This window comes from Lissotriton vulgaris, chromosome 7 (assembly GCF_964263255.1).
Source record: "Lissotriton vulgaris chromosome 7, aLisVul1.2, whole genome shotgun sequence".
Classification (NCBI taxonomy): Eukaryota; Metazoa; Chordata; class Amphibia; order Caudata; family Salamandridae; genus Lissotriton; species Lissotriton vulgaris.
In genome coordinates, this window is record NC_141695.1 from 1206685153 (window position 1) to 1206709913 (window position 24761).

General features: G+C 43.7%; 1 protein-coding gene across 2 annotated transcripts in view; it reads left to right on the forward strand.

The window, feature by feature from the left end:
- The window catches only part of LOC147703193 (dynein regulatory complex subunit 11-like), a 404962-nt gene that overhangs the window by 81490 nt on the left and 298711 nt on the right, over positions 1-24761 (forward strand). For both annotated transcript variants that reach the window (XM_086931729.1, XM_086931728.1), the window contains exon 6: positions 13807-14012. In XM_086931729.1, coding sequence (XP_086787855.1) covers positions 13807-14012 — 206 coding nt within the window. The remainder of the gene's footprint in view (positions 1-13806; positions 14013-24761) is intronic.

The window sequence follows — 24761 nt, forward strand, 5'->3', positions numbered from 1 at the left end:
TCCTCTGAGGAGATTCTTCTGGCACGAGACTTGCGTTGGTGGGTTTGTCACTTACATATGTTGGGGGTGGCAATCAACCATCCAAGCCAGCCGATGCAATCCAACTCGTGGGCCCCCTCCCCGCGCACAGCGCCCTGGACTTAGTAGGGTGGCACACACTGCTCCTCCCTTCAACCACAGCGAGCCAAAGTCAATTCCAGTCCTGCCCCAGTAAGTCTACACAAGCAGCAACACAGTTTAGCAGAACCACAGCAATCCGCATAAACAGCGAGTAGGGGGAGAGCCTTACAAGGCGCAGCCAGTTCAACTCTCGGCCCGCTCCCTGTCGTATCCACCACTTCAGATCCTTAAGGGTGTGCTGGCAAGTCTGCACGGGCCCCACACGCCCACCAGGGGCACTGCAGCATTGCCAGAATGCCAATGGATATAGTTGCTGCCCCCACATTTTGCAAAGTTAAAGTCCCTGCTCATGGAAAGGAGGGGGTGGGGCCCGATGGACTGTGACCTCCCTCGCACGCACCATTCCGAGATCCAATTGGCCCCAACACAAGTTCCACAGCTCCTGGAGAGGGCCCGAGCACAGACGAGTCCCCCAACCAGGCCCAAATCGGACAGCTCAGCCCTCCGGGGCCTGGTTGGTGGGAGCTGTGCCTGAACCAGGCCCACTCACCTGAGTCAATCCGTGTAGCTGCAAACTGCTCCCGGGCGCTGATGGAAGGCAGCGCATCTCGGGAGTGCTCCTCGCACTCGGGCAGGGATCAACGTGAGGCTGCCTTGCCAGCTGGCTCCCCGGCCTTCAGTTCTCCCCGTGGTTGATTCACCATTTTTCCCTGCCAGGATCCTGAGGCCAGCAACCGCTGTTGGCGACAATCAAGCAGCCAAGGGGTACAGGGAGGGGGCCTCACTAGCTGCACCCGCACTCCTCCGATCCCAGATCACTGCCGCCAGGCCCCTGATGCCGCACATCATCCCTCGCAGGCCCGAACAGCACTACGCACTTACACACTCAGCGCGCTGCCGGATCAAAATTCACCCAGACTTGCTCACTGGGACCCAGGGGGACCCATAGACCTTTCCCCACGGAAAGAGTTAGATTTTCAGCAGGACATTGAGGAGAAATTCAGGATTTTCGGGCGGACGGATGGAGAGCTGAGGAAGCTCACATCGTGTCGGGCATGTTGCTAGGCCACGCCACCAGATGACAGGGATTTTTAAAGAGTAAAGAGGTTTATGCAGGTCAGTTTCTGTAGGTAGAAAGAACTGCCTGGAGTATTTGTATAGAGGGGAATTTTGCCATGTGGAGAAAGAATGGAAGAATGACATTTCCATGGCAAGATGTAGGATCCACAGCTTGGCCAGCCCAAATTCAGAGAGGGATTGGGATTGTTGCCCAGAAACACAAACTCTGTTTCGTGTCCATTTAACTTGAGACAGAAGCTCTTCATCCAATTGGCAACTATCTCTAAGCACGGACCTAATGAGGAGGATGCGGAACTATGATTCTGGGTGAGTGAAAAGACCAGTTGTGTATTGTCTGCATTCAATATTATTGAAATCCCAAAGGGGAGGATGATATGTGCAAGAGGTCTCATTTATAGATTAAAAAGAGTAGGGCTCAATGAGGAGCTCAGGTGTACTCCACATTTAAGGGAGAGGTTATCCGAAGTGCAGTCCGCCTCAAAGATCTGGAAGGTCCTATCTTCCAGGAAGGACTTAAGCCAGGCCAAAGCAGATCCAGCAGTTCTTGCACTCTGTAAGAGTAGTGTGATAAACTGTGTCAAATGCTGAGCTGAGATCTAGAAGGATAATTGCGGATGACCCTACCTGATATAGAAGCCTTTTGACTTTTACTAACCCCAGAAGAGCGGTGTTTGTGCCGTAATAGGGCCGAAAATCGGTCTGCGAAGAATGCAGAATATTATGTTACTCTAGAAATTGAGAGCGCAAAAATTGCCATGTTTTCTTAGCATTTTACTCATCCGAGGTAAGAGAAATACTGGGCGGTAGTCTGGTAGATTGAGAGGATCTAAGTTGGGCTTTTTCAAAAGTGCTTTAACCATGACGTGTTTCCAAGTCACCATGAGAATGCCCATGGCTAATGAGAGATTCGCTATTTCGAGAAGGGTAGGGAGGATCACCTCTGCCCCTTTGGCTAGAATCTGTGGGGTAAGATCCTTAGGATAGGCCGATTTGATTTTGCTCAAGCGATCTTGAGTGGCTATCTGGTGTCAGGTGGGAGGGAGCAACATTTTTTGGGATTGGTAGCCGACCCGTTTTCCTTAAAGTCGGAGTCAGATTGGGAAATCAGTTAGAACATATCATAAATAGTCAGAATTTTCCTTTGGAAGAAATTTGCCAGGTCATTACACCATGCAGGCGAGGCTTCCGGAATCGGGCCAGATGAGGAGGGCTCTAGAAGGGTTTTCGTGATGGCAGAATAACACATGAACAACAGCCACCTAATATGAATGAATAGGGCACTGTGAGATAACTGAGGGACCTTGAAATGCAGTTACAGTTTGTGACTAATCCAGGGAAAGATCATCGAAAACAACATGAACAATGACAATAGAAATATAATGATATGATTCTGCTTGTCCATGTACTGCAGAAATAATAAACTGAGAGATGTGTGGGGGGGGGGAAGAACAAGAGTGACATATGCAGTATTGGATCTTTCATAGATTCACATGCTTGAATCATTGTCCGTCGTCAAAGTGGGAATCCCACGGTACTATAATAAAGCAGTATGTATGCTATAGATGCAATGAAAAATCAGTTTAGTAGCCCACTTGTGTCCTTATTTAAAAAAGGACCAAAGTTAAACTTTAACTAATCAGGCAACAGCACCCTCTAGAACACTCCCAACAGAGGCCGAGTCCAGATTTTCTACTGCACATTGTGTGCAGGTAGGTAAACAGTCAAAATATCGAGTTTTTTATTTCGACCTACACTTATATCGAGTTGCTAATATCGATGGGACAGAATATCGTTGTCCAGAATATCAATGGCCAGAATATCGACCCTAAGGTAAGTAATATCGAAATTACTTATATCGATAGCATATATATCGATGTAAGTAATTTCGATTTACTAATATGTGTTAGAAATATTAGTTAAGTATTTAAATTAATTGTTATAATATGTGTTTAATATGTTTTTATAATTTAAAAATATATAAAAGTAAATAATATGTTTTACTACCAGAGCGGGTTGTGGGTTTATAGGGGAATAGGGTGGGAAGTAATTTATTTGTAATTAAATAATTATTTTTCAATGATTAATTTATTTTGCAATTAAATATTAATTGGCAATGAATTATTTTAATTGATTAATTGATTAATTAATTGATAATTTATGTATATTTTTAACTAAATTATATGTTTTACTACTGGAGCGGGTTGTGGGTTTATAGGGGAATAGGGTGGGAAGTAATTTATTTGTAATGAAATAAATAATTTTTAATGATTAATTTATTTTGCCATGAAATATTAATTAGCAATGATTTATTTTAATTGATTAATAGAATGATTAATTGATAATTTATGTATATTTTTAACTAAATTATATGTTTTACTACTGGAGCGGGTTGTGGGTTTATAGGGGAATAGGGTGGGAAGTAATTTATTTGTAATATTAATTAATTTTGGGTAAAGGGGTATTTTTAAGGTTCAGGGTCAGTTTTCAGTTTTTGGGTGAAGGGGTATTTTTAGGGTTCAGGGTCAGTTTTCAGTTTTTGGGTAAAGGGGTATTTTTTAGAGTTCAGGGTCAGTTTTCAGTTTTTGGGTAAAGGGGTATTTTTAGGGTTCAGGGTCAGTTTTCAGTTTTTGGGTAAAGGGGTATTTTTAGGGTTCTGGGTCAGTTTTCAGTTTTTGGGTAAAGGGGTATTTTTAGGGTTCAGGGTCAGTTTTCAGTTTTTGGGTAAAGGGGTATTTTTAGGGTTCAGGGTCAGTTTTCAGTTCTTTGGTGAAGGGGTATTTTTAGGGTTCAGGGTCAGTTTTCAGTTTTTGGGTAAAGGGGTATTTTTAGGGTTCAGGGTCAGTTTTCAGTTTTTGGGTAAAGGGGTATTTTTAGGGTTCAGGGTCAGTTTTCAGTTTTTGGGTAAAGGGGTATTTTTAGGGTTCAGGGTCAGTTTTCAGTTTTTGGGTAAAGGGGTATTTTTTGGGTTCAGGGTCAGTTTTCAGTTTTTGGGTAAAGGGGTATTTTTAGGGTTCAGGGTCAGTTTTCAGTTTTTGGATAAAGGGGTATTTTTAGGGTTCAGGGTCAGTTTTCAGTTCTTTGGTGAAGGGGTATTTTTAGGGTTCAGGGTCAGTTTTCAGTTTTTGGGTAAAGGGGTATTTTTAGGGTTCAGGGTCAGTTTTCAGTTTTTGGGTAAAGGGGTATTTTTAGGGTTCAGGGTCAGTTTTCAGTTTTTGGGTAAAGGGGTATTTTTAGGGTTCAGGGTCAGTTTTCAGTTTTTGGGTAAAGGGGTATTTTTTGGGTTCAGGGTCAGTTTTCAGTTCTTTGGTAAAGGGGTATTTTTAGGGTTCAGGGTCAGTTTTCAGTTCTTTGGTAAAGGGGTATTTTTAGGGTTCAGGGTCAGTTTTCAGTTTATGGGTAAAGGGGTATTTTTAGGGTTCAGGGTCAGTTTTAGGTTTTTGGGTAAAGGGGTATTTTTAGGGTTCAGGGTCAGTTTTCCCTACTGTTGCACCCACTGGAGTGGGAATAGTAATTATTGTTAAGTAATTATATATTATATATGATTTATCATTTTATTTTTTTATTAAATATGTATTATTATTTTTTTAACCATTATTCCATATATTTAAATATGTTTAAGTAATTAATATTTACAGTTTTTTTTATGTTATTTGAAATTTAAAAAAAATCGATATATTTGAACAACGATATTTTTAACATCGATATTATTTTTTCGATATTTTGGTACTTACCATGTTGTACATAGGGCGTCGATATTTTTGCTATCGATATAATTACGCCGATATTTGTGTAGGTCGAAATTCTGTCTGTCGAAATTCTGTCATAGATCCGTGCAGGTAGTCTCTCTGAGCTCTGCTCAACCATCTGTCATCTTGAATAGTAAAACATCTGTTCAAGGTATATGAGCTGCAGATCGTACACTTTTGCAATAGATCGCCACCTAGTGTTGGGCTCGGATGATTGCAGGTTTTTGTCTTCTTGGAGGAAGTCTTTGTAGTCACGAGATAGGTGACTCCTCCCTTGGACAATACTGCGCATGGTCATCGACTCCATCCCCAGATTGTTTTTTTCCGCCACTGGGTTCGGATGAAAGTTTTCCGCTCCGGCTAGAAAAGACTTTTTCAGCAACTTCGAACCATGAAACTTTATACAAACATTTTCGACATCGAATAGACTTTTTGACATCACCAGCTACATTCCGGTGCGTCGACGCGGGCCGTTGGGCCTATTGGCGCCGTACGGCCTACTCCTCATGGACAGAACTCCATTCAAGAGATGCCCGGTATGTCGAGCAAAATTCCCTCATAGCGACCATCACGAGGTCTGCAACCTCTGTCTATCGCCGGAACACGACGAGTCGACCTGCACAGCTTTTGCATCCTTCAGATCGAAGAAGACCATTCGGGATCGAAGGGCACGTCGACACGAGAGGAGGAGATCAGCGCCAGCACCGGAGGCCATCTTTGAGGAGGAGATCGTCGAAGAGGACGTCTCCGAGGACGAGGATCCACTCGAAGACATCTCCGAGGACGAGGCTTCACTCGTCGCCGAGGAAGACTCGCCTGATCTACAGATCATATCGGGGGCAGAGGACTCAGACGACTCGATTCCATCTCGGCAGCCAGTGAGTACTCTTGCCCCTGCACAACATACACTACCCAAGCCAAAGGCAACGGTCAGCACTACGCCCATGGGGCCCAGTCGAGACCGAAATATCCCCTCAGACGCCCCGCCTTCGGGCTCGGCTCAGAGGAAAAAGACTACGCCTCCCGGTGCCTCGGCACCGACGAAACCACATGTGCCAATTCCACCTCCTCCATTGGCACTGAAACATCCTTAGACACCGAAGGACTCTTCGACATCGAAGCCAAAACGCCCTTCGGTGCCCAAAGACAAAGATCTTTCAGCACCCAAACCAAAAGATGCATCGGTGCCGAAGCCAAAGACCGTACCGGATCCGAAAGCTTCAACTCCGAAACCTTCCGGTTCCAAGAATAAAGATGGAAAGCCAGAGTCCAGCGCCGCATGGCCAACGAGACCTGTCTCCACTCCAAAATCTCCAACCTCTGTACCAAAGACTCCAAGGCCTGATACAGAGACACCTAAACCCTCTAACAAGCCTACCGAGCCGAAACCATCTTCGGCACCGAAAAATTTGCCACAGGACTCGATAACGCCTCCTACAGCAAAAAACACAAAACAACCCCTATCGGCACCGAAAAAATCGACGCCGAAGAAGATTGTAGAGAAGGAAGAACTGTTTAAACAAGATCCTAAACAAAGAAAGGTCCATATCAATCCGAAAACTGGACATGTGGAAGCAATTCCTTACAAGAGGAGACCAGCAGACACACCACTGATACCTGTGGTTCCTGCTAAAAAGAAGGATTGTGCAACTTCTCCGATGCACCCTTCCTCTCCTTCACCTTCTTCCTCTCCTATCCCTCCTTACATTGAACCTACAGCTTCTCCTGTTCAATCTCCTGCATCATCACACCACACTGACGAAGAGTATGATCTAGGTGGGGGGAATGACGTACCAGAGCCACATGCATACCCTTTAGATGAAGATGTCAATCCAGAATATCCTAAAGATGACGATATATATGGTTTCCCACCACACAATGTGCCAGACATTCCTGATCCTCAGTACTACCCAACAAAACCTTCCCCTCCAGAAGATAGTATTGGGTTTAATCATCTATTAAATAGAGCTGCCCTTTACCACGGGGTTTCAATGCACTCTGATGCCATTGATGAGGATTTTTTACTGGATACATTTGAGCAGTCACAAAGGTCTACGCAAATACTACCCATGATCAAAGAAGTCATTAAACATGCTGCAGAAATATTTAAAGACCCGGTACGATGTAGGGTATTAAACCCAAGAATAGAAAAGAAGTATAGACCAGCACCAGCTGATCCAGTCTATATTAAAGGACATCTGCCACTAGACTCTTTAGTAGTGTCTAATGTACGGAAAAGACCAATTCCCAGACTTCTGGTGACACGCCCCCGCCTGACAAAGAATCTAAAGGTATTGATGCGTCAGGGAAACGGGTTGCTGCGCAGGCAACAAACATATGGCGCATAGCAAATACACATGCCCTACTCTCACGTTATGACAGGGCTCACTACGACCAATTAGGAAAACTAATGGAGCACCTCCCAGATCAATACAAAGATCAGGCAGCAGAGCTCATACAGGAAGGCAAATTAATATCCAATGCCTCAATTAAATGTGCACTAGATGTAGCTGACACAGCATCCAGAGCAGTCAATACTAGTGTTATACTCAGACGACATGTGTGGTTACGCATTTCAGGTTTTAAACCAGAGGTACAGACTTCCATCTTGAACCAGCCCTTCAATCAAAACCAATTGTTCGGGCCGGAAGTAGACAACACACTAGAAAAGATGAAAAAAGACACAGTCACAGCTAAGTATATGGGTGCATTACAATCCACACAGACTAGAAGTTCTTTTCGCCGCTCCTTTTATAGAGGAGGCTCTAAGCAAACCGGCACAGATACAACATCATCTGTTAAACCGCACACACAGACCTCCTCTAACAAAGGCTACTTTAGAGGAGGATACAGAGGCAATAATAACAAGGGAAGAGGTAGAGGTAATAATAACAACCGCTCCTCTTCCACTCCCAAACAGTGACTTCCCTCTGCTTCCCCTACAGCATTCCACTCCTGTGGGGGGCAGATTATCGCAGTTCGTACCTGTCTGGAATTCCATCGCAACAGACAGGTGGGTATGACAGATTATCCAACATGGCAACTGCCTAGAACTCACAGCAACCCCCCAAACATACCACCCAGGCAGCGTCCAATGTCCAAGGAACATATGACTCTGCTTCAACAGGAAATTCTAGCACTTCTACAAAAGGATGCTATTCAAGTAGTTCCTTTAGAGGAATGGGGAACAGGAGTTTACTCCCTGTACTTCCTAATTCCCAAGAAGGACGGGACACTAAGACCACTTCTCGACCTCAGGCCCCTCAACCATTACATACAATCAGATCATTTTCATATGATCACTCTACAACAAGTACTCTCACTACTACAACAGGGAGACTCTCTTTCAACACTAGACCTAAAGGACGCCTACTTTCATGTTCCTCTACATCCTGCTCACAGGAAGTATCTAAGGTTTGTCATACAAGGACAGCACTATCAGTTCAAAGTCCTTTCATTCTGGGTCACAACAGCACCACGAGTGTTCACAAAGTGCTTAGCAGTAGTAGCAGCACATCTCAGAAGACAACAGATACATGTCTTCCCTTACCTCGACGATTGGCTCATAAAAGCAAAATCGTTCAACCAGTGTGTCCAACACACAAAACAAACAATTCAGACATTGCACTACTTAGGGTTTACAATAAACTACACCAAGTCGCACCTAGAGCCTTCGCACGTTCATCATTATCTAGGAGCTACCATAGACACATCTACAGCTCTAGCGTATCCCAGTCCAGCCAGGATACAGAGCATTCAGACCTTAGTCTCCATTTTTCAACACCAGCAGTCTCTCCAAGCCAAAGTGTTCATGAGACTGATAGGCATGATGGCGTCTTGCATCTTCATAGTTCCACACGCAAGACTGCAAATGCGCCCATTACAAGAATGTCTAGAACAGCAGTGGAATCAGGCTCAAGTTCAGCTCACAGACCTGGTGTTGGTAGACAGCCGTACATATCGCTCTCTGCAATGGTGGAACATCAAAAACTTGACAAAGGGACAGCCGTTCCTAGAACCTGTTCCACAGATAGTGCTCACGACAGACGCATCCCTCACAGGATGGGGAGCCCATCTCTTACACTATACCACACAAGGCCAATGGAACAACCAAAAAAAACAGTTCCATATCAACCATCTAGAGCTGCTAGCAATTTTCCTAGCACTCAAAACATTTCAGGTACAAGTACGAAACAAAGCTGTCTTATTCCGGACGGACAATATGACAGCCATGGATTTCATACAAAAACAGGGGGGGACACACTCTCTGCAACTGTCAGCTTGCACAGAACATTTGGAGATGGGCCATTCCTCAAAACATACACCTGACAGTAGAACACCTTCCAGGAATTCACAATCAGATAGCAGATCTGTTGATTCGACAGTCACAACAGATTCACGAATGGGAGATACATCCACACGTTCTTCAACCATTCTTCCAAATGTGGGGGCATCCACAGATAGATCTGTTTGCCACCCACGAAAATGCAAAATGCCCAACCTTCACCGCCAGGTTTCCACACCCACAGTCGGAGGGGAATGCGATATGGATGAACTGGTCAGGCAGATTTGCGTACGCTTTTCCGCCTCTCCCACTCATTCCACTAGTAGTGCGCAAACTCAGACAAAAGTCTCTCAAACTAATACTAGTAGCTCCCACATGGGCACGTAAGCCGTGGTTCACCACGCTACTAGATCTCTCACTGGTTCCACATCAAAAATTACAGCTCACGCCATCCCTGTTAACACAGAACCACGGAGAAATAAGACACCCAGAACCAAGCCAACTGAATTTGGCGATCTGGCTCCTGAAGTCTTAGAGTTTGGTTACTTAAACCTACCACCAGACTGTATGAACATAATTAAAGAAGCTAGAAGACCCACTACCAGAGCATGTTATGCCACTAAGTGGAAAAGAGTTGCAATATATTGTAACAATAATCACATTGATCCACTGGATGCTTCCATCCAAAATATTATTTGCTACCTTCTACACCTACAAAGGTCCAATTTAGCTTATTCTTCCATACGCCTGCATCTGGCAGCAATTGCAGCCTATTTACAGAATAGACAACATCTATCTCTCTTCTTAGTACCTGCAATCAAAGCATTTATGAAAGGATTACAATGAATAATCCCACCTAGGTTACCACCTGCTCCAGTATGGAACCTAAACGTGGTCCTTACAAGACTTATGGGACCCCCTTTCGAGCCTTTACACAAGTGTGAATTGCAATTCCTAACATGGAAAACTGCTTTCCTTGTTGCCATCACCTCTCTCAGAAGAGTTAGTGAAATACAAGCATTCACAATACAAGAACCATTTTTTCAGATACATCCTAACAAAGTGGTTCTTAGGCCTAATCCTAAATTCCTGCCAAAAGTTATTACTCCTTTTCACCTTAACCAATCAGTAGAGCTACCTGTGTTTTTCCAAAACCCGGACTCTGTTGCAGAAAGGGCTTTACACACCTTAGATGTTAGAAGAGCTCTGTTATACTACACAGACAGGACTAAATCATTCAGAAAGACAAAACAACAATTTGTATCTTTCTCTCCCCCACACAAAGGCAACCCCATCTCTAAGGGAGGAATTGCCAGATGGATTGTAAAGTGTATACAAATATGCTATCAAAAAGCTAAACGTACACTAACGGTTCCTCCTAGAGCGCACTCCACTCGCAAACTAGGAGCCTCTATGGCTTTCTTAGGAAATATACCACTAGAGGACATATGCAAGGCAGCAACATGGTCTACAATACACACCTTCACTAAACACTATTGTGTTGGGGTGCAAGCCAAGCAGCAAGCTGCAGTAGGCCAAGCTGTCCTTAGAACACTTTCAGAATGCTGCAACGGATACATGCGACCACCGCTAAGGGAGACACTGCTGCACAATCATTGCAAAAGTGTACGATCTGCAGCTCATATGCCTCGAACGGAAAATGCTACTTACCAGTATGCATCTGTTCTTGGCATGTAGAGCTGCAGAGTTGTACACGCCCTCCCGCCTCCCCGGGACTTGTATCCGTTCCAGTACTCATCTTACTTAGATGCACACGCATGGTCATCCTTTCTCTTTACTTCTACTAACTCCATCATTTTCCTTCATGGCGAAAAACAATCTGAGGATGGAGTTGATGACCATGCGCAGGATTGTCCAAGGGAGGAGTCACCTATCTCGTGACTACAAAGACTTCTTCCAAGAAGACAACAACCTGCAATCATCCGAGCCCAACACCAGGTGGCGATCTATTGCAAAAGTGTTCGACTCTGCAGCTCTACATGCCAAGAACAGATGCATACTGATAAGTAGCATTTTCCTTTTATTTTTCCTCTTCCTTTGCCTGAAATGGCAACAAAAAAGGCTATTTTATCCCTTTGGCTCTGGTGTGAGTACAGTTCCTTATTGTGAATCCCGCAAAGATGTAACTAGGAAGGCTGCTTTCTTGGTTTTTATAACGGAAGAGGGCAATGCCATTTCTTTCACCTCTACAAAGGTCACATTGACGGAGGCAAGCAAAAATGTTTGCTTCCAAGATGAACTTTCATAGGGCTCAGCTCCAGTCCACTGCGGACATAAGGAGAGAACTATCTCCTCAGAACGTTATTTCTATAAGGCTACAACTTCTCCTCTTCAACCACAGTTTTCCCTCAATGTCCTCTTTAGGTATGTCGAAGGCAAAGACAGGGCTGACAAAACTGAATGATTACCTCCTCATAGTCCACGTCGACAAGGATCACTTCAGTGATGCCCATATGGCTGCTAGGCTCACATTCAAGCCTAGGAGCTAAAGGTCATGAAAATGTACTTCTGCACCCCCAGGAAATAATTTTTAAAGCAACCATACTATATCCGTGTGTACATGCGTAATCAAGCATGAAACTACATCCTGCATGTTAATGATGCACAAAAATTGAACTGTACAAACATTCTCCACAGCACTATCAGGGCACACACCAGGCTTTCAGCTGAGGGAATATCAAGTCTGTTTGCCTGACTTCTTCTATTCTGTGGATGTTGATATAAGGATAATGCCAGTGTCTCTGTGATCATTCAGCTGAGAGTTCAAGTGGAAAGCTCTGAGGCTATCTTTTGCAGAGTTCAGCTCTAGCTCATACCGTTGCCCTTCCCTTCTGCATTCCAAGTACAGAAGGTTATCAGCCGCTTGCCTTGCATTCCCCCTGAAGTAATAACTGTTGCAGTTAAAGTAAAAGCACTGTGTTTCATTTAAGCAGATGTATAGTGGGGTTCCCCTTTCCACATTGATTAACAAGCAACTGTACTGAAATGTTGGTGTGGACTGAGAAAAACACACAAGGCGCCATCCTCTCCCATTCATCCCCAGTAGGGATCTTGGAGTAAGAAGAAAGGTAGAAATTAAGAGGAGGTTGTGGATGTGAAGAATGTAAACAATGTGTAATCATTTATGCAGGTATGTGACAGGTGTTTCTTTTCTGAACTTCATGGGCTTAGAATTATTGCAAAATGGTGGCGATTGTCAGGAAAATCCTAGGATACCACTGGACTTACCTCTTCCCAATCACCCCTGCCTTATCTGAGATCCACCTACCCAAGATTAGCAGGTGAGACACTTGGGTGGGGGGGTGCAGTTGGGGTACACTATAAACATTCAAGCAGAAGTGTTCCCCTTCATCAATCAATGATCAAACAATTATTCTAAAATTGTGGCGAAGGCCAGGATGGACATGGGTTGTCATTGGACTCAACCTATCAGGATCATCTGTACCATGTAAGGAAACCCCCCCATCAAGAGATTAACTGAAATAAATTTTTGGGAGATCAAGCAGCAGTCCTGACTAATAATTCACATTGAAATATCAGGGATACACCCCCTCCCCTTCCCCCACTTGACAAATACCTATTCTCTGTCAAGGAATCTTCATTAATATTCATAAACACTGAATACCCCCACATATGTGTGTTATCCCAGAACATATTATTTAAAACAAGGAAAATGCACCATTCACTTTCCCTTGTTTGTCGTTTAGTACACACATGCAAGAGATGTATAACAAATAGAAAATGCACTCACATTATATAGTAGCACTGCTACCCCAAACGCCTTTTTATTTTCCCCTTTTTGAAAACCAAAACATGAGGCAAATGCTACCATAGGTGTAGAGCATGACATGTAGGCAATGCACTATCACCTTTAGACATCCCATGGATCCCTGCAGTTACAGCATGCAGCATGGTCAGACTAAGCCCATCAGCTGTGGTTTCTGGTTCTGTGACTAGGATTCATGAACAGAGGGGTCTGACGTCCAGCAGTTTTTTGCACACATTATAAGGGTTATTTGTTGTTCCTTCACACAACAGATGCATTTTACAAGCTAACCAAACTCATTTTCTTACTGGTAGGACACCAGATAATGTAATGATGTGTCCTAAAATTGTCTGCATCAACAATCACGTGTCCTTCCCGTACAGTACAATCTTTCACTTTGTTTTCTTTGGTGAAATCAAAAGTAAGCTTTGAGTAGCATCTTAAATTGCATTGTGGCCAGAAGTCATAACTGATCAGTCTGCTGCTAAGGAATATTCTTCTTCTGCAAACAGCACATCATATCATTGTAGATAGTCTACCCTGCTGAAACAAAATGCAACCAATAGTGTCCAGTAATCACCAGCTGCTCCTGGTCCCAGAGAAAAAGCCTCATATCTTAGTCACCCCTTGAAAACATCTTATAATAAATGTTAATTCCATTGTATGTTTTTACCTTTCATATGTACATTTGCAATACTTATGTAGACATTTTACATTTGTATGTGTGAATTGTTACATCTCACAGCATTGTAGTTTTGGCATACCATAATGATTGTTCAATTCCTTAGTCCCAGGACCCTCTGATAATGGACCGATCACCTACTATCTTGCGCTCTGAGCTAATTGAGGACCTACGGAGGGCCAGGCGGGATGCATACGAGGAGGAGTACCAGCTGGCCCTTGTTACTGTCAAGGACAGACTGATGGAGGTGGAGGGGCCGGACATGAAGGAGCAAATGAAAGACCAAATCCGCCAGTGGTTTATTGAGTGCCAGTAAGTATCTAGAAACTCCTGGGAATGCCCACATACATTACTTTATGGAGAATGAACACAAAACATTGTATTGCATTGAAGATCATGCCAATTCTCTGCATGTCACTGGGTTGAATACGGTGCATATGTGAAGCCCTGCAAGGATTACTTGCATGTGGATAACTTTGTCTCAGTTTGAGGGCATGTAGAACTCCAGTCATGCTCCGCGTCTAAGGAACTGCTTCCAGGGGCCACCACAGCTGTGAGGGATGGTGTCTGATTGCATCTATTAGACCTGGCATCTTTGGCATGGTTTCCCCTGTCTTTTTGCCTCTACCTCCTGTATTTTTGGATGCTGTGCTGGATTTAATTTTTGCGGGTTGAGATGCTTTGGGCCCTTTGCCACTGCTGATCAGTGTCAAAGTGCAAGTGCTCCCTGTGTAAATTGTTATTGTAATTGGTTATCCATGATTGGCATACTTATATCCCCAAGAAGTCCCTAGTAAAGTGCACCGAGTGTGCCATGGCTTGTGATACAAATGCTACTAGTGGGCCTGCAGCACTGATTGTGCCACCCACATGAGTAGCCCTAAAATGGTGTCTCAGGCCTGTTTCTGCAGTGCCTATGTGCAGTCTATGTGAACTGCCATGTCAACCTGGTCAGTGTCCCCACTGACCAGGTCTAACCCTTTCCTTTCTGTAAACATTGGTCACCCCTTTGGAAGGCCCAAGGTACCCCCTTGGGCAGGGTGCAGTGTATGTGAAAGACGGAGCATGTACTAGTGCAGGTGACATGCTCTGGTAGTGAATTACAGCCATTTTCGTTTATCACTATTGTAAGGCTATCTTGCCCATAGCCTATCATGGGGAATGCTGGCTACAGTTGTTACCTGCATATCTTTCCATAGGAGCAAGATGGGACATAAAAGTATGGTATCCCTGAACTCAGAATTTAATAACACAGCTTTTAGGAAAGGTGGTTTTTAAATCCTGTGTTTGAGAAGAACACTTTTAGAAAGTGGCTGTTCTCTTGTCTGACCTTTCTGTGTGCCTTGGCCTGTTTGTAAATTGACTGTCTGGTTTGTGAGTGACAGGGGCTGGGTGGCTCCCAGAGGCTGAGTGGGCCATCACTGGGCTGAATAGCTCCATCTGCATCTAGAGTAGTGGGAAGGGGTAGCACCTGGGCCTGAATAGGCCTCTGAGTGGCTCCCAGAGGCTGAGTGGGCCATCACTGGGCTGAGTAGCTCCATCTGCATCTAGAGTGGTGGGAGGGGGTAGCACCTGGGCCTGAATAGGGCTGTGTCTGCCTTCCACAATGCTGGCTCCACCTCCTTCTGGGCGGCTGACGACCCTGCCCCTCTCTCTGAAAGGAAAGGAGAGACCAGGAAAACAAAGTGCTCAAGCAACACCCAGAACTGGTTCAGATCGGGCTCAGAGCCCTCCTGCACAAAGGGAACAAAGACTTTTAGGGGTATAAGTACAGGACCCCAGGCTACAGAAAATAAGATCATCCTGGAATCAAGAAGGAACCTCTGCCAAGACTGAAGAAGGAAGACTGTCCTGCTGTGTGCTTGTGGACTGACCTGCAGTTGCTTTGCTGCCAAGGAGAGGGGAAGGGCTTTGCTTTGTGCTGTGTCCCCTTGCTTGAAGGAATCTCCCAAGAGCCTGAGAAGAGCTGGCTCCCTGTTTTGAAGTCCCAGGAACAAAATGACTTCACCCCCAGCTTCCCTGAACTCTACTGAGAGAGTTCTGTCCTTCCCAGAGATCTTGGGCCAGTTGTGGTGCCTCTGGAAGTTGTCAAGAACAACAGAGAAAGGGCTCCCTCTTGACCTATAATTACTTATACCCTAAGGATTACCTCTCAGACATAGGGCATATACCAACAATATCTACACAAAATGTAAAGTTTTTCTCATTTTATTTCATTTTTGCAGTTAAAAAATCTTTTTTTCTTTTTTTATATCATATTTTTCAGATTCATTAATTATAAAAATATATACATTCTACACAATTTGCAAGAAAAACAATTTACAATACATTAAAGTTGTGAATATATGTCCTTAATTCTTCAAATTCATATGAATTAAATGTGCACACCAGGTAAAGAGCCACACATACAACACATACATACATACTCCTAAACATGCATTCCATCACAAAAATAACAAAAGAAAAAGAATTCCTATAGCGTTGAAACTGTAGTCCAATTAATGACCAAAGTCATTTAGATTTTAAAGGAAGAAGAAAGGTCGACGCGTTTCGGTGGAAATGTCGCATTTGAGACCACCTTCATCAGGACCGCACAGAGACAAAACGGCATAGGATCTCTGAACCTGGGGTGTGGATCTGGAACAATATGCACAAATAGAAATAATTTACCAATATGCCCTATAATACATAGTCTATTTTAATTTGCATTTGAGACAACAAGATGGACCACCACACACACTCAAAAGCCACCCAACTTTACACCCACATGTGACACCTTATATCCCATAAGGCTCAGTGTGATACTAAATAGTAAAAGTAACAAGAAAAGAAGGTCATTTCTATATTTTACATGGTGGTGACGTCATATGGCCCGCTACAGGGACCCATACAATGAATACCTTTCTAAAACACATGTAAAGTATTGAAGTTACTCCTACTGGATTGCGCACATTTTAACCCAATCTAATGTAAGGAAGACCTCGACATTTACCATTTATCAGTTGAACCTGGTCCCTATTGGTTACCTGAAAGTTTGTAGAGGTCCACGAGGCCAGATATATATATTTCTTTTATGATGTTGGTAAAACAGCCGTATGCTGAAACGTATAACAACAACAGCAGTTGTAGTTCAACCCTAATCAAATATTAGTCCATGCAGAAACCACTAGCCTGTCACCAAAACCTTATGACCTGTAGCGAGTGCAAGAGAGCAGAACGCAGCAGGAGACGACTCATTGGTATCTCTCAGCTTGATTTATTCTTCGAAAAGGGTTGTGGTGGGGACGCCACATCTAAAGTGAAGTAATTAAAGATGTATGACATACATATCCCTACGAAAGAGAGAAGCCATTATTTTAGAAGATGTATAGGGCCTACTTACTTTAGAATGTTTTTTGCTTTCTAGATGTAACCTGATCCTCTTGAAGCGGTGTATTTCGATAATATGGATGCCTACAACGGGAACATTTGTAAAAAAATATATATAAGGGGAAGCTAACTTTTGTGAGATCGCTCTTGTGAGATCGCTCTATCAACATAGAGGGGAATACTTCAAACTCCATCTTCCTAACTGTTTGTTCACTAACCAACGTTGTAAAGCATGTGACATATTAATTGTATTTCAAAACTTACGTCAGAAACGGGTGCCGTTTGCCCATGTTAATTGCACCCACATATAAATAAAAACTCCCTCTCCCTAGCTGTCTGTTCACTATCCCACGTTATAAAGCATGTGGCAAATGCATTTCGAAGCTTACATCAAAAACGAGTGCCGTCTACCAAACCCAATTAATTACAGCCACATATAAATTGAAGTATCCCTATCCCTTGTAGGACGGTACTACAATCACTGTCTCCCATGAGGATATGACGTCTTTTTTAGCAATAATGCGATCTAGATACCCGCATCTACTTACGTTCTATATGATACAAAGGGCCTAGTCCCCAAAGCAAGCCGCCTCCGCCGTCGTCCGTAGTTCGCTCCGTGAGAGAGTGGATAGCAACCCTCACTCTTAAATATCCCGCGAAAAATCGGTAACACAGTACAGCTGCGGGAGCTGCATGCAATCCATAGCCACGAAGAAAATAAAAGACGGACCATGCAGTATCGCCATCTTGGAGTGTTGTCAACAAACTAGTGACACGCTGACAATCTAATATTAGGACAATATCCAATAAGTATTAGGAACAGAAAACGGATTAACCTAATGTCGCCATCTAAGAGTGGTATCGACAAAATGTTGTCTTAGGGTCTTTGTTATAAAAAATCAAATTGAGTGTCAACTAGTGGCAGAAAACGGACTAGCCTACTACCGCCATCTTAGATTGGTATCGGCAAAGTGGTATCTTTGGATCTTTGTAAACCAGCAAAACACTCGAACAAGATAGTCAAAATTAAATAAGCATCGCCTATCCAAACCAATCGGTCACAGAAGATAGGTACAACGAGCATATATTATTTAATTTCTACATTAGATGCGACAATATATTGTCAATACAGTACACACTTTTCACTAATAGCACCATACAGTTCTTACCCAATAGTTTTTTCCGTCCTACAGTTACACAGAAGTACAACAAGAGAGTGATGACAACATATCAGAATAGAAGCACGACGCAGATATGGTCTTAGTTTGACTACACATTACCCAAATATCTGCTTAATGCCTGCCCAAAAAATATTACGTAACCCCTGTAATTATTGGTTTACAATAATCACCAAGGGTTAGTAATAATCCACTGGAAGTTGTACCTTGGGAAGCTGGAAGTCAAAATACAAAATACTTTCTGCAAAGTTTCACGCATCGCTCGCTTGAGGAGCGAATCCCAGTCAGAGCGAGGAAATTCTCGCCGCTTCCACCAAAACCTGCGCACGGGAATCCACGCAAGGTATCGCATTCCTCCCTATACAGACCGGAGTCATCGCAACACGCCCGCTGCATCCAGCGGGGTTGTCGCATCGCCTCCCCAGGGTCTCAGGAGTGACACATCGCTTGCTTTGCAACGCTGCAGCTTTCACTTGAAACTTTTGTCGCATCTAAAGGTACTGTTGGCTAAAACGTGACGCAACTGTGGATTATTTTAACACAACCATAAGAACTCTTTTGAAACCATATTCTTGAACTGTGTATGTTGGATTTTTGTTGTTTTGGTCTTGTGTAGTTTAGATTAAGTACCTTTATTTTCCTAAACTGTTGTGGAGTCAGTTTGTGGTGTTTTAACTGTGTTACTGTGAGTGTTGGTACAAATACTTTTCACATTGCCTTTGATACGCCTGACTGCTCATGTCAAGCTACCAAGGGGGTGAGCAGGGGTTATCTAAAGAGTGTATCCTTCTTACCCTGACTGGAAGCAAGGATCCCTATTTGGACAGTGGTACCTACCTCTGCCAACTAGAGACCCCCAGTTCTAACAGCATTTGATATTGGAGGTGAGTGCTATGTGAAGGTTGATGCACTCCGATGCTATCTTGGTCTTCGGTTTGTGGTAAAGGCGTTGCTGCCTTATCCAACATGCCCACCGGAGGTGAGGAGCCCGCTGTGTGGCTAAGGGAAGACTCAACACTCGTGTGGTGCGGTGTGATCTTCCCTCATATCCTCTTAGAAACAAGACACCACAACCTTGGAGAGTTACGTTAGATGCCCCCTGAAGGGCTGTGAGAGCCTTAGTGACCACAGAAAGTGGCCTACCTAGGTGCGTTTGCTACCCTTGGCCTCTTCTGCGCCCAGCCATGACATAGACACCACTTCGAGCTGCATTCTGCAAATTACCCGGCAACCCAACTTGCAGCAAAGTGTAAGGTGATTAAGTGGGTTTGTCACACTTTTCAGGAAGCATAAGAGAGCATAAAGACGACAAGTGAAATTGGTCAATGGCATTTAAAGGAAGATGAACTCTTGCCCCTCCAACAGAGCTGTAGACCACACTCCCTCCCTGTATGTTTGGGCTATTGAAGCTGCATACAATACGGGAGGCAGTGGGGAGAGTGCAAACCCCCACAAAATCAACTAAATCGGCTAAAATTTCAATAGCCCGTCACAACCAGTTGATTGTAGGATATTCTAAAACATGGATCAGGAGGGCATACACAATGGTTTTACTCAGAACCAAGTGGAACGGGAGACATCAGTCTGATTATAAATGCAGGCGCTTCAGAAAGGTTGTCTCTTCAAGCACTATGTGCCTATGGCACTAAGGAAGTTTTTAAAAAGACTCAGCCAGTGTCTTGACTACTCTTGAACAGCCCCCACCCTCCACTGACGTAATGCCACCTCAGGGAATGATTTCAGCTGTAGGAGGTAGCCCTTTGGCATAACAAGATGCTATACTTATCATAAATTCAATTCCAGCACAGGAGATCGCAAATTCCTGTGAAACCCCCCATTCCCCCTATTTGGTATCAAAGCTTCGAAATCATCATGGGGTGGGTGGGGTAATGTTCATCCACTGTCAATGGAGGCAGAGTTAAAAACAAACGAGTTAATACTCTCAGACCCTAACGCTACACGGGCATTTCCAGGAACTCAAGAGGGGTCTGATACACAAAATGCTCTGGAGATCCAAGAATCTCAAAACTGTCAGTCAACACAAGTTAGAGAGATCTCTCTACCATTTGGCATAATAGGTTCTGTTCCAGTTAGAGAGCTCCCAGAAGTGCCAGTAAACATCATTCAACGGGGGGGGGGGATCTTTTGAGAATTAAGGGAGATGAATAGTGCTCAAAATAAGACCCACAGAGAAGTGCAGATGCAGCTGAGTAAAATTAATGATAACTTGATCCAACTGAATTGAAGATTAAATCAGGCAGAACAATTTTTCTTTGACCAGGAAGATTTAAAAAAATAAGTCAGAGACTTTTGTAGCTAAACATAAACATGAGATTTTGGAGATTCAGATGAAGCTTGATGAGTTCGCAAATGGATCCCGGTGCTCAAATCTACATTTTACAAGGATTCCAGAAGGGCAAGAAAACGGTCAAGTTCCAAAATGTATTTCGGATTTGATTTGCCACTATGCTCTTCCAGATAGGCAAGCCAAGATGAAAGATTTTTCCATTATGCGGGCTCACCGAGTCTCCTCCTCTCAGTTTTCAAATGCCAAATATCCTCATACATCCCTAGTTAACTTTGGGGATTTTCCCATGAAATAAAACATTCTATCTGAGTCCATCAAGTCGAAGGGATTCAAGACGCTGGACAAGTTTTGACTCAATATTTTTTCAGATAGGTCTGCGGTGGCAGTCCATCAGCAGTGAGAATTTAAATCCATTCTTGAAATTTTCAATAAACAAGGTTTCCAAGCTGCCTTGGTGCAACACTCTAAATTGAAATTTCTCCTTGAAGAACAATTTCATGTACTGGGGTCAGTGGACCACGCTAATAAACTTCTGCAGCAGCTGCACAGAAAGGAGAGATCAAAGTGAACGGAATGGCTGTGGACTCAAGTTTGCATTGTAATGATTCATAAGATAGAGTTGCACAAGCAAGAGTTTCTAATGAACCCTCTGCTGACGGCTGACTTATTAGAGGGTGGCGGTTACCACCGGAGGATGGTTTCTGGGTGCCATACCAAGACACTCTGCAAAGGGGGGTGGATCCGTGGCGTAGTGATCTCTCAGAGAATAGGCTATATACTGGTCACTCAAAAGGATTTAACTCATCGTCTCGTATAGAATTTCACATATTCTCCATAGAGACCAATCAGAAATAAGAGCCAATCCATTTTCAGATAATTATAGTAATTAAAGTAAATCTTCATTTATCAGACCACCAGCACAAGAAATCCAGATGGGTTTTTGATAAATCCTTATCAGTTAATAGTCAGTGGGTTAAACAAATGCAGCAGGCCCTGGATGCATTTTTAGAGCTGAATGTCAATACGGCCACTGATTTCTCAGTTTGGGGCATGCTTAAAACCTTTTTCAGGGGAGAAGTGCTAGGATTTTGTGTAAAACAGTGTCAGATAAAGAAAAATAAACACCAGCAACTGCAACTAGCTTTAAATCAGGCAACAGAGGCATATATTGCATCTCCTACGAGGGAGTCCAAGTGAGTCTGGCTAGAATATAGCCTTCAGGATCACTTCACTTCGTGGGAGATAAAAAAAAAAGAATACTTGCATGCACTACTGTATGGAATACCCAAACATATTCATGCATGAAAAGTTTAGTGCAACAGACCAAATTCTCCTTAGTGTGCACGGTTAAGGGATGCATACTTATCACTTTTGCCAGTGTCTCTCAATGCAGTTGCTGGTTTTCAGACATCCCTGCGGTCCATTTAGACTGCTGTAGCTAAATATCGGTTACTCTCCGGTCAGTAACACTGACAAAGTATTTCCAGAGCTACATTTCAACCCCTATTAGTCCTTGTTCCTTCTGTCAATCAGAATTCGTGAAGGAAAGGTCTGTGGGTCTAAGCAGATAGTGCAGAGTGTGGGCACAAACCCAATAACCCTTCAGCCAAAAGAGAACTGCAGAACCCAAGCCAAAGATAGGGTTTCACCTGGTTGTAAAAGTGAAACTGTATATGACACAACCTCTATACCATACACCCTTTTGTCAAAGACTTAGAACCTTATTTCGAGTTTGGAAAGCACAATACTTTGTCAAAACATAGCCAAACATCCCATCTGCTTCGTTATAACTGTCATTGGCTATAATGCACTGTTGACCGAAGTATCCCGTCTGCCAAATTCCCCAGATGTCTATTCAACAGGGTGTGTGGTATATCGGGGCTGGGCTCAGTTCTGGTAATCTGAGTAAGAGGAGGTTTCAGGCACAGTTCAGGTAACCACTAGAGGCTCCTGATAGGTTCAGCATAGGTCAAAGTGCAAATGGGTCTGCGGAAATAGAATGTCGGTTTGTGGTTGTCATCCAAATATGTCAATTTTTTTAGTTTTAAGCTCCCAGATGGCATGGCATGTTATGGTCACAATGTTCCAATGGCAGGGCTCCCACATCTGCATGGTCAAACATTTTGAACAAGAGGCACACCTGTTTGTGGTGACAATATCACTACACCTTCAAACTGTGAAAGCTGAGGAACTCTAACATACAGGGTGATGGTTACATCAGTTGCAAGATCAGCACCACTGCTCTGGTCTTAATTGTGCTCATCCCTAAAGATCCTCTGGGCTCAGAAACGGGCGATACAGGCTAACACAAAATCAAGCTTTTCTGCTTGTCTTTCTCAGTCAGCTACTGCTGACCTTTGTCTAGCCCACCCGGCCAAGGCAGTTTCTTCTCACTACTGGTGTTTGAGGCAGGAACAACAGCAGGGTTTAACATAGCAACCATCTGAAGTCAAGATGATGAACAGGTACTGGTTCAACGGGGCTAGAATGTATCATAAACTGAGACATTGAGGTGGATCCCAGGACCCAAATCCAGCCTTCGGATTTCATACCCCCTGCCAACCAGAACAAAGGCCTTCTTTTTAGGCATTTTTTCCAGTTACATTAAACCTACCAAAATCATAGCAAGGAATACTACCATAACTTACAACATCATCGCCTAGAAAATATAAATGTATCCCTGGACGACATGCCTGCACTTATAACTCCAAAGTGTACTTATCAGTGCCCAAAAAGGAAATGCAAACACATAGATTTGGATGCAGTGCCTGCATTTCTTACTGCTATGAACATGTGCAATGATCATGGAGTAGGTTATAATTACAAAACACTGTAAAACGTGGCAGTCCCTCCATACATGACATGCAACACCTGCATTGAATGCACACACATTAGCCCATCACAGACTGTGGCATTAGAGAGGGATATACCCCTTCAGGAGATTAAAGGGGCTAGTAGGTCATTGCTTTCAGGGAAGGCAGCTGGGGAGGATGCTATTCCGCTGGAATTTTATAAGACGTTTAGTCAAGTTTTGCTTTCTCTATTTTTAAACCTGGCGTTAAGTATCGCAAAAAGGTTCTGAAACTCCTGCTTCATGGAATCTTACTACCATCATTGTGTTTCTTCAGAAAGAAAAGGCACCAGAGGAGAGAGGGTCATAACGGCCTATCTCGTAAATCAACTCTTATGCTAAAATGTTTGTCATCTTTTTAGCAGCTCATCGGTATTTAGTGTCCCCACAACAGCATGGCTTTGTTCCTGGTTGGTTTACTACAAGCCATAATAATTTGGCAGTCGCCTTTTTTGATGTGGCTAGGAAGGGAAACATCATTTTCAACGAAGGCTTTTCCACGCGTGACGTTTACTACGAGGCACTTACCTCGCAAACGTCTTTTCCACGCGTATGCCTTCAACGACAGTCTTTACCACGAATATACGTTCTGGCTAGGGGGGAGGCGTGGAATTCTTTCCAGTCGTTCAGCGTGGGATTGGGGGGGGGGTTGGCGGGGGTTGGCTGGGAAGGGGATGGGGGGGCCTGGGGGGGTCTCCCCCCCAAAAATAAACAAAGGAGCGGGTTAATTACATTTAAAAAAAAAACGCACTTCAGTAGCACTGAGGTAAAAGGAAAGTGCCTCCCCCAAAGACGTGCCGTTACGGCAGTCCTTTTTTAATTTTGGCAGACGTGTTTTCACGCTTGTTTCGATGGTGGATGGAAGGTACGGGCTGCTGGTGAAAGACAGGAAGGTGTCAGGTAAGAAAATAATCTTTAGCATTTGTGTTTGTGTTTAGGACGTAAAAATGCGTGGTATGATCCTTCGTTGCAAATTCCAGCGTGGTAAAGCCACTTGCGAACTAAAATTCGCGTGGTATTGCCATGCGTGGAACTTGTATTCGAGGTAAAATCATATATTCGGCTAGGAATACCAACAGTAGGCTGGGTATGGTTATGTTGGACGCCACGTAGGCTCTTGACAGAGTTTCATGGTTGTTTCTCTGGTCTGCTTTGTCTGGGCATGGATGTGGTAGTCGATTTGCCATTCTGGTTAGGTCTTTGTATCGAGCTCTTATGGCCAGGCTTGTTCTGGGTGGGCACAGTTGTCTCTCATTCAGTATCTAACGTGGCACCTGCCAAGGCTGTCCGTTATACCCTTTATTATTTGCATTCTATATCAACTCCTATTAGTCAACGTTTCAGCATTAACCACC